Genomic DNA, 17762 nt, shown 5'->3' with positions numbered 1-17762 from the left:
TTATATAATTTCTAATTTGTGGACCTCGAACCACTTCCAGCTTAGGCATAAAGGCCGCCATTCGGGTCACGATTATTCACCGCATTCACATAACTATCGGCTGAGATGGCTTTCAGCGAATTATCCAAGGACTCAATAGCCGCTTGGTCCACTGAAACCTGGGCAACGGGCGAGCGATCGTCGAGCTGCACATTGGACGATGCTATAGCCAGTTTCTTCAGCACATAGGGCACCCGTCTGACAATAGCATTGAAGCCGTGCACATCGTCCGCCGTATAGGTAACGATTCTCTTATAACCATCGGGATCGATGAGGCTATACGAGCCGCGCACCGAATAACCATCGCGTGTCTCCCGATGATCCTTGATATCGCCCGTGCTCTGATCATTGACGGCATAGTCGTAGCTGTAGCTGGCGGGTGGAAATATTTCCGGCTGCCTCGGTTCGTGCAGCACGGGCAAAGGCTGGGGGAATAGCGGAACAGATGCACTTGCTCCTTGTGCCACGGCACTATTGCTATTCCCCAACTGGGCATTGTAATCATAGCCAGCGGGCGTGGCCTGCGAATTTTCGGCAGTCGTGCGTGTTGCCTGATAATCGGTTTGGTAATCCTCGACAGAGTTCGATGCAGACTGTTCCAATGAGTTGACATCATTTATATTTAGTTTTCCATTATTATAATTATTATCATTATTATTATTATTTTTATCAATATTATTATTATTATTATTATTATTGACGGCGTAGTCCGCTTTAGCAATTCCAATTAGCGCTAAGGCTAGCAGCAGCAACTGCAAGGAGTTTGTTTAAAAATAAAATTTTCGAAATTTACTTCAATTTCAAAACTAACCTTAAAATCCATTTTAACTGTATTTTTATTTTTTGTGCTCTTCCGTTTGTCTGTACTCACAAATTGTCAGCTAACTACACTTTGAATTGACGTAGCTCATGGCTTTTATACCTCATTGCTCGACATATTACTTCATATATATCATCACTTACCGTTATACAATACCATGTTCATCAATGAGGTGATTAGATGTACTTTCATTTTTTTTTCGGTTTTTCTGTCTACGCATTATTTTTGTGCTGCGTAAGCTTTTAAAAATTGTGTGAAATGGCAATAAATGAAGACAGAACTGCGCGACATCCAATTAGCTGGGGGAAAGACAATTATTGATCCATATTTAAACTCATCTTTGGAATTGGCAAAATTATGTTATAGCTGTGTGCTGCCACCTGAGAAAATAATTGTAAAAGCTATAATGAAAATAATAATAATAAATAAAAAAAAACGAATACAATAGATGATGAATAGTTTGTTAAAATATACCAAAAACTTTATACGAATAATAATAATAATCGATGTTAAGTATTCATATCAGATTAAAATAAGATATTAGTATTATTTAGATTTTATTGTGTGGATAATAGATTATTTGATCAACCTCCATTAAAACAAGTTTTGTTTTATAAATATTTGACGAAATTACAGTTCAAAAATTCAACGTGAGCTTATTCAAATCGAACTAAAATTGAACAGTTTGCTGGCGTTGCCACCTGACAAATGTATGAAAGAATAATTCGGTTGTCTAGCAAATCCATCATACAAACGAAAGGGCAATTTGAATAATATGCATATATGGTCACACTGTCGCCGCGCCAATATTAGTGTGAGCAGTGCGAAACATCAAACCGGTCGTGAACTTTTGTACTATATTACTTTTGTTTGCTATATTAATGTGTTAAATGGTGTGTTTTTTTAGCTGCTACAATCGCAGGTTAGACGTCGCGTTGGGCAGAACATAACGCGGACGAAACAATGGTTAAGCTCAAATCGGGGCAGCTGCATCTGTTTACCGGCTTCGTAACGGGATTTGTTTGCGCTTTCATGCTGATTCTCAACATTTACGATGTGCACATTGACATCAGCTGTTGGTCGACCAGCAGCAGCAGCGATTGCTCCACCTCCACTGCAGCGCACAGATTTGAGCGAGATCTGGCGCCTGACATTCGTGTGCTCTGCATGGTGCTCACCTGCCCAGAAAATGTTGAGCTCAAAGCCCAGCACGTGCACGCCACCTGGGGCAAGCGCTGCAACAAGCTAATCTTCGTCAGCAGCGAGAACTATGAACCGCTGGGCGTCGTTAAGGTGGTCGAACCACATGCCGGCAGCTATACCGATTTGTGGGATAAGACACGAGAGGGATTCCGATATGTTTGGAGGGAATATGGCGATCAATACGATTGGTTTGTGAAGGCTGACGACGACACGTGAGTAGAGCTAGCGATGTGGGCGTGTCGATATTTTTTTTACCATGCACGAAAAAGACTTTTTTGAATAAAAGCGAAAGTGAATGAGTGAAATATTGAAAGCGAAAAGCAAGTAGTGAAAAAAAATATATAGAATCAATTGTGTTCAAAAAAGATTTTCTATGCCCATTATCTACATTTCATAGTTTTAGAGAAATTTCCCATTTAGAGTTATAAATACTTCATAAACGAAAGGGCAATTTGTAGAATTTATTTGCATAGTTAATAACCGTATATTAATAACATTACAGTTTGACAGGAAATTTATAATTTATAATTGACTAGTCCAAGACATACTTTGAGTATATTAAACAAAATTTTAATTTAAAAAAATTTAATGATAAATAAATAAATATTCTTAAATTAAATGATGAATTTACCCAAAGCCATTCGAAATATTTTTAACAAATTATTCGAATATTATTAGGTTATATAAAAATGTTTTTTGTAACCAATGTTTTTATACCATAATCAAAAGTACATATATTAGATTTGTTATAGCTACTCTAGCTATTTTTCTATTCTTCTATTGTGTCATCAAAATTTGAGAACAAAGTTTTTGTTATATAGTTTTTTAGCGCTCGATTAAACACTAATTTATTGCTATTGCTTTATATTTTATCCTCACAAACATAAATATTTATAAAATTTATTATAGACATTCTATTCTATTATTGTAGTTTTTAATATCATTGTCAATTTAGTCTCTTAGAGGTTTTTAAGTTATTTTTGAGATAAAACTTAAATTATTTTCGTGAAAGACAAAGTTATTATTATTAATTTGGTTGGTATCACATATTTGGAATTTTTATTTCTTTATAGCTACATTATTATGGAAAACATGCGTCGCATGCTCAGCGTCTATGATCCCGCCATGCCCCTATATTTTGGCTACCAGATGAAACGCTATAATGTGGTAAGTCTCAAATTACTTTTATAGCTTTGGTATTCTAACAAATAATTCGTAACTAAAATATAACATCTTAAATAAATTGGCATTCATTTTTGGCTCGGGCGACAAAACACATAATTCACTTAACAAATTGCTCGAAACCTGACTTTCGCTATGTTTGCGATTAATGCGGTATATTGGCTTTATTGTCAGTGAAATATATGTATGATAAAGGTGTCAGCTCTAGGGGTAGGGCTGTCAAGTTATATTTAAATTCAAATTTAACAATGTTTTCTCTTTTGTTTCTGGATTTCATCAATTATGTAATTAATTTATGACAAATCCAGAAATCAAAGATTCGGGAACAAAATTATTTATTCAAGGAATAGTTAGAACATTTGTCCAGAAATAATAAATCTAAATAAATCTAATTTTATTATTCACTGAAATTAAAGATAAATATTACAAATATACATAAATAAATTTATTTGTTTTTATTATTTATTTATTTTGATTTTAATTTGGTAGTTTTAATTTCAAAAATAGAATTTTAGCGAATAAGTATAAGATATAAAATGCAAAACTAAAATTTAATAAGTAATAAAAATAAAACAAAATAAAAATAAAAAATAAATTTACAAAAATTTAAAATGCAAAACTAAAAAAAAATTAATAATAAAATTAAAATAAAATAATTAAACATATCTATATTATAATACTCTAAATTTCTTCTCATACTATTTACATGACTGCACATTTATAAATATGATAGAAAGTATTTTGTTTGGCCATTTTAAATGCAAAGTTTTTTTAAACAATACTCAGTATGAGGGCCCGACTAACCGGTTGTCAGTTATAGCTGCGTTTAAATAACAATTTTTGTGGATGCCCGTTTAATGGGCTAGCTAATTAAAGATGCCTTAGCAAACAGCAAAAATATGTGTATTTTTATTTAAAATAATGACTAATGCAATCGTTAACATCTGCAACGCAAATGGCAACGGGCAGCAGTCAATCAGTTGTTGATGCACTGCCTCAAGTGTGTCCAATGCTCTTCTGCTTCGTCTTCAACTTCTTCCTCTTTATCTCTTGAGGTCGTTGAGGTTTCTTGTTATTTGGTTGCAGCCGCATCTCTGAGTGATTCTCTCAAGCTTTGTTTATTTTCTTGTTATTTATTTTTCCATTTGACATTATTGTGCAAACAGTTTGTAGGCGAAGTACGAACTATTGACCAACAGCTGGTAATTGTGGATGAGACTCGCATTTTCAGAGAATATTTGATAGGCGAACCATGTAAATAACAAATTAGTAAGAGCATTGCAAAATATTAACATACACGCATATTAGATATTTATTTTATATTGTAAATAAAATAATATTTTTGAATCGTCAAAATAAGGCCTAATAATATAAATAATAAATAAAATATGTTAATTGTATTAAAAAATCATTTTGTCTTATAATTTGTAATATCAAAAATATAAATATAATATGAAAATTAAAAATATAAAAAAATTAACAGTAGCTCAAAATTTTAATATGAAAAATAGATTAAATAATTTAATTTTGTAGATTAAATAATATATATGTATATATCTACGCCTATTAGGGGCGTGGCAAATGGAAACTGTATCTTGTACAGTTTTAAATCTAGAAAATATAAAATATCTTAATCATCTTAAAAAAGTAAATAAAATGAAAAGAATATGATCTTTATGCAAAATTAATTTAATATATGACTTTGTTAATACTAAATCGAAAACCAGAATAGTTCTATCACATTAAGTTTTCAATGTCAAAATACCTAATTTCCCTTTCTTTGTCATCAAGATGACTGAAAGAGGTTGAAAGAGATTGATCGAAAGATACAAATTAGTTATATCGATCGAGAGAGAGCAAGGGAGAGATAGAGTGGCAGTCGCTCTGTATATTTTAGAATTTGTAGTTTTCAATATATTTAACCTTGTGTTATTATGACTAATTGGTTATCGAATTATTACATTTGCATTAATTTTTTTGTGTTTTATAATCAGTCTGGCAAAACATAATATCGTCATTAAAACGATTGAGGAATGCATAAAACAACTTAAGTCCATGTTCACAGCTCAGCATGTAGCAAACTTTTATTCAATTACAAATGTTATACGACTAGAAAATATCCAATTTCGAATTGAATAGAGGTGTACATATGTAAATATTTTCCATGATTAGAAAAGAAAAAAAAGAAGCAAAAAATTGTATCGAGGTTTATTAACGCTGAAACAGACGCACAGTAGTAGATCTTATAGTCCATACACTATAGCAAAAACAATATACCCTATATCAATATTAAATCAATTCAGGGTATAGTAAGATTTTCGTGTTTCACAGAAACTTTTGATAATTGTTTAACTTTTGATAGATTTTCAAATTTCCATTGATTTATTATCTTGCTTAAGTTTCTGTCTGTTTTTTTTTTTTTTTTTCAAATATTAATTTCGTCTTTTGTCCATCAGACAGCCCAATTAGCATAAGTTAAATAACTTAATGGGCAGGGTTTTGTTGAACAAGAAATATTTCTCCCAGACCATAAATTTCGATGCACACATAAATATTAGAAAAAGGTCAGAGTTACTTTATATAAATATATATAATGAAATGTATTTACAAAAATAACTGAACAAACGACATTGTGTTCACATTTCAATTAAACATATATTTTTTGACACATCATCTTTGTCAATTATGTAGCAGACGCCCAAATGGCCTTCAAAGCGGCTTAAAACCCCCAAGTTGAAGCTATAATTGTTACGCTCGATCCGTTTTAATGGTAAACTCGTCTAGCATAGCCAATCGGTTGCACTCACATGATTTAAACGCATATTTTCGTGTATTTTGAACTATGAAATGTTACAAATGATTATGTGAGCGAAATACCTGTATAGACATTTACGTATGATATTTATATACATATTTTTAGTCACTCAATTTACATTGCAAATGAGTTTTTTGTATTCAGCATTAAATGCTGATTCTGAATTTCCTTATTAAGAAGGACAGCTTAGTTTGTATTATTATTTTATTTTATTTTATTTATATATCAATATTCCTACTTAAGTTGAGTCAAAATTTAATCCACTTAAATATGAAATGTTGTAGATAATTTAAATTAATTTTAGCTTTTTGTTGCAAATTTGGCATTTTTTTAAACGTTTATAAGTATAGATAATTTTCATATCCTGAACCCATTGAAAATAGGAAATCAGGGTTTAATGGTTTTGTTGAAATGTGTGTAACAGACAGAAGGAGGCGTGGTAGACCCCATAAAATATATATTTATTCTTGATCAGGGCGACGAGCTGGGTCGAGCTCTCCGTCTGTCCGTATGTTTGAACGCGTCGATCTCAGAAGATATAAGAGCAACAGTCAACACTAAAACTGAAAGTGAAAAAGTTGAGGCACGTGCTAAAATATAATTTTATCTAAGTATATAGAGATTTTGATTGGTTCTACTTAAGGAGATCAAACTTTTAACTTATGCTGCTTTTATCGTAATTTAACAATGTTAGTTATAGGAAACTAATATTTGTAAATTTCTTAAGTGATATTAATCTTCAAATAATAAATACTAGAGTTACATGTCCGGTGGCGCTTCGTATGTGCTCAGTCGTGAGGCACTGCATCGCTTTATGAGCGAGGCCTACAGCTCGGAGAAAATCTGTCCGGCAGTTAAGGAATGGGGCATTGAGGATTTCTATATGGGCGTGTGCCTACAAAATGTGGGCGTGCATTTTATAGACTCTCAGCGCGCATTGCCCGAAGAGAACAAGACAAAGTTTTTTCCACTCGATGTTGGGGAATTTGTGTCCACTAATAATGACAGCATTCCGGACTGGTTGCCACAGATGAGCGTTTCACGGATAGAAACAGTATGTGCTCCACTTGGAATTGTTCCATATATGTATAACTCCATATGTATATATAATCTCATATATTCATTATCATCTACAGGGCAAAGATTGCTGTTCCAATTATTCTATAGCGTTTCATTATATAACGCCGGGTCGCATGTATCTATTCGATTTTTTGCTATATCATTTGCGAATCTTTGGTCGCAACTACGAGGAGCAACAGCCAGCGCGACTTACAAATGACGAGGTGCTTGAACGGTTTCCACTTGAAAACAATTCGGAAATAAGAGATTTGACCAACATGCTCAATAAGCCAGCTAATTTTTAGATTTGATAACTTAAGCTTATATACTTAAGTATATATAGTAGAATCAGGTTATAATGACGCTCAAGGGACCGCCATTCGAATTTCCGTCGTAATATCGGTGCGGACGCCATAACCGGATTCTACTGTATATCCGTTTTCGCCTTGAGATTTAATTATTGATAAATTGATATATTTTAGTTATAATATATATATAATATTATTAATAAGCCAAGCTACATTTAGTTTGGCGCTGTTCAAACTGTAGCTATCTGCCTGTGGCTCTCAAACTGTTTGGTAAATCGAAAGACTTAAGCAACATACTAGCTTGGGCGGCGACCGAAAACTGTTGCCTACTTCTAGGTGCTGCATTTAAAGTCCATTTTCAGGTGAATAATATGAAATTATAGATATAATAAAAAATAAAATAAAAGCAAAATAGTTTGAAATAAAAAATTTTAATTAAGTTTAGGTTATTTGTATATTAAGTTCTATATTGATGTTAGGATGCAATTTAATTTCAAATTTAATTTAATTATATTAAATTAAAATGTGTTCAATGATATATTTAAGCTGCCATGAATAGAATTTTAAATTTATTATGCATAAAAAACTTACATATATGTTCTTATTATTTTGTAAATAATTAAAAAATATTAATAACTTTTGTTTAATATTAATAAAAATAATACAATATTAATTAATAACAAGCCACACAAATGTTTTTATTATATCTTTCATATAAATATATAAATGTTTTTTTTTTTTTTTTTTTGTTTAAATCTTTCGTATTTTATTTTTAGTTTGCTCGTGTACAATTTATTTGCAATTACCTTGCGGCTTGAGTGTTTAATTAATTATGCAGCCAATAAATGTGCAGCGAGCAGCTGCCTGTCTTTAGTTAGTCAATGAATCATTTCACTTTATTGATAGTTTTAGTCAAGCTCAAGCATGCGCAGATCCTTCAGCTGTGAGGCATTCTTGCATGAAGGGCCTCAATAATGAATGCATTGTATTTTCATTGCCAAAGTCAAAGTCAAAGCCATAGCCAAAGCCAAAGTCACAAAATGAGCCGCGTCAGTGGGTCACAATTACTTAGCTTGGCCAAGTGCAGTTAATTAAGGCCAGAATCACGTACGCATTGATTGAGATGTATGAATGGCTTGTTATGGCCAGATTGCATTAGATAAATATATATATATATATATATATATATATAGGTATATATATGTTTATATAAATTGCATGAGAATTGATAAGTGAAAGGGAATTCGTTGCTATAGTTAGGCATGAGCTCAGTTTATTAATGAATCTCTTAAAGACGTATCATTGAACTAAAAGCTGTGCACCTGACGGCGAGGAAGAGCACTTGGCAACACTGAATCTACTTCTAATCTATATACTATAATATTGATATTTGTGATATTTGTGTCATGCATTTCAAGTGGTATTTCCGACTAACTCGTTTGAGTGTAATCAGTTTGTAGTAGTTGTAACTTTGCTCAATCATGAAAGTGAAATGATTATATTGATTTTGTCAGTCCTTCTGTTCGTAAGAATGGAATGAATGGGATCAGCCGAGCCTATTTGGCCCTGTTCGTCTATGAGACCCATTTAAGAGCTAAGATAGTAGTTTGTTTGAAGAAACCACTAGTTATACCTGATCCCATTGCAAATGGGAAATCAGGGTATAGTAGCTTCGTTAAATGTATGGAAAAGGCAGAAGGAGGCTTGACAGACCCCACTAAGTATATATATTCTTGAGCAGGCCGACGAGATATAGATATATACAGATGTGAGGAATTAGTGATACATCAGTTCTATTAAGGGTTCAATAGAGCGAGCTGTCTCGACAAGAGTTCTCTTGAGCATTTTGTTTAAATGTTATCGATTAAAAAGCTTATGAAACGCCAATTAATATATAATAAAATTATATATTGTTTATTCTTAAAGTTAGATCTTCAAATATATAAAAATAAATATAGATTAATGTGTATTTTATATGATTTTGATTTTATTTATATAGTATGTAGGATCGGAAAATATACATATATGAATGTCATTAACACATTCTGCAAGTTTGGCTGTTAAAGGATCCATTTAACAGTTAAGTTCCCATTGCGACGTCAACTGCGCTGTGAGCAGAGCGCATGCTTATGAGTAATATCAATTCTTCTATGCTTTCGGGGAATCTCGCAGTCGAGCAATCGCGACTGGATAACTTGAGAATAATAAAATAATTGTTATTTAATTGTTCTCAAGTTAGCATTTGTTATACAGTAAATGTCTTGTAGTTGTTTTTGTTTGTTTGTTTTGTGCGTTAATTCATATATTAAAATTTAATTGGCAATCTTGAATGGCACGCGAAAAAAAAGGTGACTTCAATCAAATTGATTCAGTTTATAAGCGACGCGACGACGCACTCGCACACAAACTGTTTGCTAACAAGCTGAGCAAATGGCTACCGTGTGCTAGCTAGCTATCTGCTAGCTGTTGCTTAGTTAGTTAACGTACTTAGCTTTAGTTTTTAGTTGGCAAAGTGTGTGTGTGTGTGTGTGTGCGTGTTTGTGTTTGCTTTTTATTAGCCAGCCGCAGTGTCTAACCATTCCAACGGCCATCAGACAGTGCGTATGCGCAATGTGCGCTCCATGGCAACGGCGCGTGTTCCATTTTGTTGTTGTTATTATTGTTGCTGTTGTTGTGTTTGAGCCGACACACGCTACACACAAGTGGGTTAAATTGTTGTTCGCCGCTGCTCTTGTTATTGTCACCTGTCTGATTAATATTGTATATATATACATACATATATATATGTGTGTATGTATATGGTTTTTTTTTTTTTATAATAAAATTGTGCGTCGAGTCATGGCATGTAGTTGGGGAGCATTCGCCTGACCTTCGACGTTGTCAAATGTGAGCTGTAAACTGCGTCGCTCTCGATTTGCAAGACATTCAAAAACAAAAAATGAAATAAAATTATTGTAGGTAACACATACCCATACACAAATAATAAATCCAAATTGAAATTGCATTAAATTCAAAATTGAAACCATAAAAAATCGTTTATTCAGCTATGCACAGCTCTTGCCATTGCGCAAATTATTTTCAGTTCAGTTTATCCATGTTTTCATTTTTTACCTCCAAACTCAATTACCACGCACTTAATATTGAATATATTATATGTATACAATTATATATGTTTTTTTTTGCTGCTTACTTAATAAAAATTCCGTAACAAGTTGTATTTCTTTCTCTGAAAATTTATAACTCTATATAGATTGCCAGATAAAGCTTGTCAATTTTTTATACCCTTCACTTTTGTTGCCAGGCGCATTAAAAAAAAAAAAAAAAATTAAAAAAAAAAAATGATGGAAAAAAAAGTAGAGCCCAATAATATATATATATATAGATATATACATATATATATATATATTTTGTTCTACTCGTTTCTTAAGACTTTATTCTTGAATTCCTCTGTGCGTAGCTCTTGAAGTTGGCTTCGAGCACTCGAGTCTCGGAATGCCCTAATTAGCACAATGTCGTGGTCTTTTGCTTTCTCGTTTATCTGTATTTAAGTGGTTGAAGTACATTTCTGGATAACAAGTTCAAGTTGAACGAGCGGAATGAATAATAATAATGGGAGTGTCGAATAGAAGGACAATAGAATAAAATATATAATATATATTTAAATTAAAGCTAATTTGAGATAAATTTATTTAAACATATTATTTTTCTGTATGTAAAATAGTTTCAAATGAATATGAATATATATCTTTCGATTTGAATGAGCTAGTTCCATAAATACAATTCTAAGTTAATTTTCAATAAATTTAAGCATAACTTAAAATATTATCATTTCAAATAAAGTAAGATCTGCTGCTACAAAATATATATATGAACGTACTTTGATAAAAAAATAAAAATAAAAATAAAAATCTCAAAATAATACAAAAATTACTATTAAAAACAAATTTTAGAAAATGTGTATTTTAGTTAATTATTAGTAAAGTTTGAATTATACAATAAATATAAGGGATACAATTAATAGATAAATAATGTTATTTTATTATATAAAATATTGTTATATATAATTGTTAATTTATTCATTTCTTAATTATATATCCACAAATGTTTTAGCCTTTATTTTATTTAATTCAAATGTAATTTATTTAACTTAAATAGCTCAAATCTCTTGGGAATTTTTCGTTTACAGAGCTATTTAGTAGATGTATTCATAAATTATAAAAACTTGTTCGGCGATTTTCTATCGTTTCTATATAGAATCTGCGATTGTCAACCAGTTGGCCAAAGTTCAGGCTGCACAATTCAATCATTATTTTGAGACAGACGTTTGCGGATAATGTAAAGACGATATTTTATGTCAATTTTTCTATGGGTATGTCAACAGCTCGATCGACAGGCATCTCCGGTGTCCCCTCACCCGCGCCACCTCTTCCCCTATGCATATGCATGTTGTGCAGCTGTGCACATTAAAATCAATTAAAATTCTTATTTATCTTCTATTCGCGATTCTCAGTTCTCAATTCTCGATGCGCCTAACAAGTGCAGCGTGCTGCGAGCTCATCTATAAATATTTATTAATGTTTCACAACGCTCGAAAAAAATAAAAAATAATGAACAAAAAAATAATAAATATATACAAATTACACGCATTGAAAGACATTCTTGAATTTAAAGTGCACTTCAAGAAGAAGAAGAAATAATTTTGTATTATGTTAGGCTATGGGAATTGTTTCAAGTTTTGTAACTATTTTATGTTTGCCATTAAAAAAAAAAAATAAATAAAATAAATCACATACTTCTACGTTTTTTTTTAAGTTTTGCTTTAGCACTCGCTAGATAAGTAATTAAATTAATTAAGTTTTATATGCTAGCTAAAGTCGATGCACGCTGCCAATCGCTACACTCAAAATTAGTTTTGTAGAGGCCTTCCACTGGAGCGTTCATATCGTTTATCGAGTTAAGATTGACTTAAGTCGATTGCTATCGGTGTGCTGCTGTTGCTTTTTTTGGTCAACTCAATTGAGCGTTCAAAATTTATGACACAAACACGATAAACTCTAGTCAAAATAAAAACAGGAAAATCATAAAATGATATAATTAAGTACAGTGAACATTCAATAGAATGAAAAATGTAAAATAATTGTTTGGAATCGTTATAGAAATATGCAGAAAATTAATATTGATGATGATGATAATGAATTTGTATGTAAAGGAATATAAATATAGTTTAATGATTATATTTATATTTGTTTAAAATAGCTTTAAAAAATTTTTTATAGAAGCTTAGAAAATATATTGAATTTTTTATTTATTTTTAATATAGATTTGGTAAGATATTTTAAAATTAAAAGTATTTTCAATTAATTTTTAAGATATATTGATATACGGAAATTAGCTTAAGATGGTACCCAGATTTTATGAAAGTAAAGTCTAACATTTAACATTTGGAAAACATAAATATTTTTTGAGTTTTGAATGCTGAGGAATCCTTCAATTTATTTTTGAATACCCACATGAAATATTTGGTTCAAGTTAACGGAAAATCTAACACATTTAAAATCAAGTTTTTCCTCTATTTTAAAATGTTTTAATATTAATGAAAATTAAACTAATTATTGTAATTTGCATATTTGTTTTAAGAGATATCTCTCTATTGCACAAATTTAAAAGCTCAAAAACTGCGCTGCTAATACTGAACAAGTTTTAACCTATTTTATATGGTTGATAAAGTCAACTGCACTTCCACCCAACAATTATACGATTTTGGCTAAAATAAATCGCCCAATCATAAATCTTCATAAACAAGCCATTAACCACATGAAGAACGCATAAAACAAATATAATAAAAAACTGAAATATTATAGCACATTTACATAGCAAACAGCTGATGGCGACTGCTGCAGCCCAAATGACTTGACTGCTCAATTAGCGCGAAGAGCGGCATTTTGGTCACTCTCTTAGTGCGTGCAAACGATCGAACAGCTGAAGATGTAGTGAAGATGCGCACTCTTTAGCACATTCCAGCTAGCTGCTCTTTGCATACATCCGTTTTTGGTGGACGCTCTTTGAAACGGACTGGAAATGCCCATATGACGACCATGTTCACATATGTATGTGTGTTTGCGTTCCTGTGGGAAACGTTGACATGGCAATGATTAATAAGAGCCGTTGTCAATAATAAAAAGGCCGAAACTCATTTAAAAACGGATCTGGAGACGGAGATCAAGCCGACACAACGAAATGGAGCATGAGCCTACCCGGTGGGGAGATGAAAACTGTGAAAAAATAATGCGAGAGAAAGAGAGAGGCCGAGAACGTGATGCAGAGACGGAGAGTGAGAGAGAGAGTTCGCACGAGCGTTGTTAAAGACGGTGGCGTTGTCTTCGACCGGTTTCTTTGAAGAGCGCGAGGGGAGGTCGATTAACAGCGTGCTGCTTGCTCCCTAGCCCAGCTGAGGTGCCAGGCACCAGCAGATATTTCAGTACTCAACGAACTCTTGGCGGCTACGGACGTTTGGCGCTCTCCTTGCTGCATGGGCAAACTTGGTGAGCGCGACGTGTGGACGAGCAAACAACGCTCGTAGTGAGAGTGAATGTAAACGTGTCGCGCATGCGTTCGTCGTCGTCTTCAATTGTTGCTGGTTATTGCTGACTCGTTCGGTTCGGTTTCGTCTTCACCGTTATTATAATTTGTGTGCTGCGCGTTTTATCTATGCAAAATGACGAGCCGAGCTATGTGTGGATGGCAAATAGTTGAAATTGTTTGTCGAAAATTGCAAATAGGAAGAAAAACTATGCAACCAAAAACAACAAAGAGATATTCCACCCGCTGCAATGTTTTAAAATAGTCTTTAAGTTGCTTGTTGTTGCTTCATTTTTGGTTTGCTGTTGTTGTTACTGTTGCTTTTTTGGGTCGACGTTTCGTCGGTTCGCCATCTCTTTTACGCACACGCAAATTCGTTGTGTGTTCGGTTTCTGTCTTTTCGCCTCTGCTTTGTTCGCTTTGAGCGTCGTCTTCTTGTCTTTTGCTTATGTACGTTTTCGTTCATGAATATAATTTATATTCGTGTTTATTTCTGCGGCTGCTGAGGCTACTTCTACTTCATCATCATCATCATCTTCTTCAACTTTAAACCTCCTCTCCACAATCTTCCCACTCTCCGCCTCGTCGTTGCAACAACAACCAAAAACAATTCACAAAACTTATTTGTCGCTTGCGCAATTTTTGCGCTAAACTGAAAATTATTAGCAAAACCGAAATAAATTTTCAAGTACGAAAATTAAATACATAGCGGAAGTGCAAAACTAACGGTTAAATGTGTGTGCAAAAGTCATAAGTGTACCAGATAATTGAAAAAAAAAAAAAAAAAAAAAAAAACAAGTAAGAAGGCTCTAGTCGAGACTGCTCGACTAGGAGATACCCTGAACCCTCTAAGCTGATATTCTAATCATTCTGCATTTTTATGCACACATACATACACATGCATCCACACGCACGCATAAGCCTGCGCTCTGCTAACTGCGCAGTAAGCAGCGACTGCGCTTGGGCTGCGCTGCAGTGTGGGCAATATTATGAGAATTTATTTGTTGAATAATTTCTTTTGTAGACATAAGATCTTAATGAAACTTTCAGAGTGTAATCATATGATGAATATGTGTGTACACTCCAAAGCACAAGTCTCTAGTACTTGAAATGCGTTTTTTACAAATTGGGGGAGAAGGGGGCGTGGTATCCAAAATCTGTAAATTACAAAATCTTTGTATCGATTAACTTTATATACAACCCAAATTTGAACACTCCAGGTCTAAAAATGTTCAAATTAGGCTGAAAAAACAAAATCAATTTTTCGATTATTCTCGATAAAAAAGTTATCGGACGATTTATCGAAAAAATAAAGCAAACTCGTACTGCGTATGGTACACACGAGTATGCATGTCAAATTTCAGCTCTCTAGCTCTTATAACTTCTGAGATCGACGCACTCATACGGACGGACGGACGGACGGACGGACGGACGGACGGACGGACGGACGGACAGACGGACAGGGCTATATCAACTCAGCTCGTCGCGCTGATCAAGAATATATATACTTTATGGGGTCTGCCACGCCTCCTTCTGCCCGTTACATACTTTTTCACAAAACCATTATACCCTGATTTCCCATTTTCAATGGGTTCAGGGTATAAATACAAATAAAAGTAAATAAATAAGGAAATAAAATAAAATGAAAGTTACAATCATCGCCGTGTCAAGCTTATAAATCAGGTCTTTGACTATATCTTTTAGAGATTTGCATACAAATTATAACTACTCGTAGTTGACTTAAAAACACGGCCTCTAAGAACTTTAAAAGTTGCCAAGGTGGTAGGCAATGGGAGTAGCAGAAGAAGAACAGCAGTTGAAGCTAAAGAGAGAAGACAGCACTGAGAAAAGAAGAGCACTGAGAAGAGCTTGAGCTAAGGACGAAAACGTTTGATTTTTTTTTTTTTAATTGGCAATTATTCAGCCTTTGTCGAAAACCGCATAAATTGTTGTTTTCTTTTATCTACTTTACATTCCTCTATAATTATGGCTTTCAACTCTTCCACGCTTTCTTGCATTTCTATTGCTACAACTCTCACGATCGCCCGCTCTTATTAGCGCGCTCTCACTCACCTATTCGCGCTCTCTTTCTCTCGTTGGATACTTATTACAGTTACTAAGCAAATGCCTGCTGTATAATTTTTGTATAGAAAAAAACTCTTTTTTGGGTGTCTCTTTGGTTTCATGATTTTGCTGCTGCTGCTATTGTTGTTGTTATTATAATGGAATTGTTAATTGTTTGCAGTTGTGCAATGATTTTTTTTTAATTTTTAACAGCGTTGAGCTTATGTTGTTGTCGTTACTGTTGTGTGTATTTTTTCGGCTTCTTTCTCGACGTCTCTCTGACTCTGTTGTCGATTATGACTAATGGACGGACATTTGTCGGGTTTGCTTGTAAGCCCGCAGAAGGTCAATTGTTTTGTGGGTAATTCCGTTTATACATATTATGTACGCACACACATATATATACATAACTGTGTGTATGTATGTGATTTTTCAAATTCTTCACGCTTTGCCATTTATTTTTTTGTATCCATTGCATTTATTAAACTTATTGCTTGTTTCCTTTTTTTGCTCTCTTGCCTTACTTTATGCAATATAATTAATTTGAAACATTAACGAACCATTTCGTCATTTACTTAAGCCTTTTGTTTTGCGGTTTTGATTTCCGTTTTTTCCTTGTTTTTATGTTTGTTTCTTTATTATTGTTTTGTTCCATTGTAAAATATAATGCACCTAAATGCTGTTAAATTTTTGTTTCGTTAAGTGGTATTTAATGGAGCTTTTGGTTTGCTTGAGATATTTTTGGAATTATTACATATGTATGAACAAAAAATCTTTTTGAAGTGTTTAAATGTAGATCATATATTTTTGTATGTGTGTACGTAATTTTATATATAATTGGTTGTTTTTAACAGTATAAACACACATTTTGATATAAAGCTTCCGAGTATTTTTATATTCCAGATTCCAACAGTTTTATATCTTTGAAGTCTTTGAAATCTTAGCAGCAAAAATAACATTTATTTTATAATAGTCTAATAGTCTAAATAGATTGGAGCTCCTATTAAATGTCACATGGGCTTTTCTCACTCATATTTCACTATATTGAGTGGATTACATCACTTTGCAATATGCGAAAATATATAAATATATGTCTAATATACTATATCTAGATATGCATTCCTTTATCTATTTTGAAAATTTGTTCAATGCCAACTGCTATGTCAACTTTCGGATTCACTAAAATTCTAATACCCCCAGACCGCACTCGAAATGAAGTCAAGCAACTGGGCAAACATTTTGAGGTTCGATTGGCCATTAAAAACAAATGTTCATATATGTAGCATCAAGAAATCGTATTTTGCATACGATTTCACGATAAATAAATAAATATATAAATAAAACGTGTATTCCGTAACGGTATAAATTATTTAAATAAACAACAAAAATCCTAGTGACAAAATTGTTGACTAAGAATCGCCGGCTATACAAAAAAAACACAATTCGTTTTTCAATGAATCATAAGTTTTCTTTACTAAAGTTTTGCATATTTGCAGTGCTGATTCGGAAATTTGCGTGGAAAAGATGAGCAAACGCTGAAAGTCAGCCAATGTGGCGTGTGACAATCGATATATATGTATATATAGAGATAAAGTAATATATACTATATATATGATGCAAAATTGTAGCGCCTGAAGCTAAACGAATCCAATCCAATCGATCCCCTTTCCCTCAGTGTGCTATACATAGTTTT

General features: G+C 32.9%; 2 protein-coding genes across 3 annotated transcripts; one reads left to right on the top strand and one right to left on the bottom strand.

Annotated features, from left to right (window-relative positions):
- Positions 1 to 29: 29 nt before the first annotated feature.
- Positions 30 to 689, bottom strand: LOC6576565 (cuticle protein 8; the record flags this gene model as incomplete). The annotated part of the gene is made up of 1 exon (XM_032728517.2): positions 30 to 689. A coding segment is annotated over one exon (648 nt), but the record flags the coding sequence as incomplete, so codon positions are not given.
- Positions 690 to 1666: 977 nt separating this feature from the next.
- LOC26528441 (glycoprotein-N-acetylgalactosamine 3-beta-galactosyltransferase 1) lies at positions 1667 to 17677 on the top strand. 2 transcript variants are annotated; one of them, XM_032728963.2, is made up of 4 exons: positions 1667 to 2274; positions 3136 to 3229; positions 6817 to 7113; positions 7196 to 7982. In XM_032728963.2, the coding sequence occupies exons 1-4, from the start codon at positions 1823 to 1825 to the stop codon at positions 7421 to 7423; spliced, it is 1071 nt and encodes a 356-aa protein (XP_032584854.1). In that variant the 5' UTR covers positions 1667 to 1822; the 3' UTR covers positions 7424 to 7982. The 2 variants fall into 2 exon arrangements, with proteins under 2 accessions (XP_032584854.1, XP_043864576.1); XM_044008641.1 differs by lacking the exons at positions 6817 to 7113; positions 7196 to 7982 and adding an exon at positions 17566 to 17677.
- Positions 17678 to 17762: the final 85 nt, after the last annotated feature.

This window comes from Drosophila mojavensis, unplaced genomic scaffold, assembly GCF_018153725.1.
Source record: "Drosophila mojavensis isolate 15081-1352.22 unplaced genomic scaffold, ASM1815372v1 contig_36, whole genome shotgun sequence".
In the NCBI taxonomy this organism is placed as follows: Eukaryota; Metazoa; Arthropoda; class Insecta; order Diptera; family Drosophilidae; genus Drosophila; species Drosophila mojavensis.
Note: the sequence above shows the minus strand (reverse complement) of the source record. Positions and strands in the feature narration are given on the sequence as shown.

Excerpts from the sequence above, each read along its gene's own strand:
- LOC26528441 (XM_032728963.2), top strand. The coding sequence starts at position 1,823 with ATGGTTAAGCTCAAATCGGGGCAGCTGCATCTGTTTACCGGCTTCGTA. Across the intron at positions 3,230-6,816 it reads AGATGAAACGCTATAATGTG|AGTTACATGTCCGGTGGCGC; the intron begins GTAAGTCTCAAA and ends AATAAATACTAG. Across the intron at positions 7,114-7,195 it reads GCGTTTCACGGATAGAAACA|GGCAAAGATTGCTGTTCCAA; the intron begins GTATGTGCTCCA and ends TATCATCTACAG.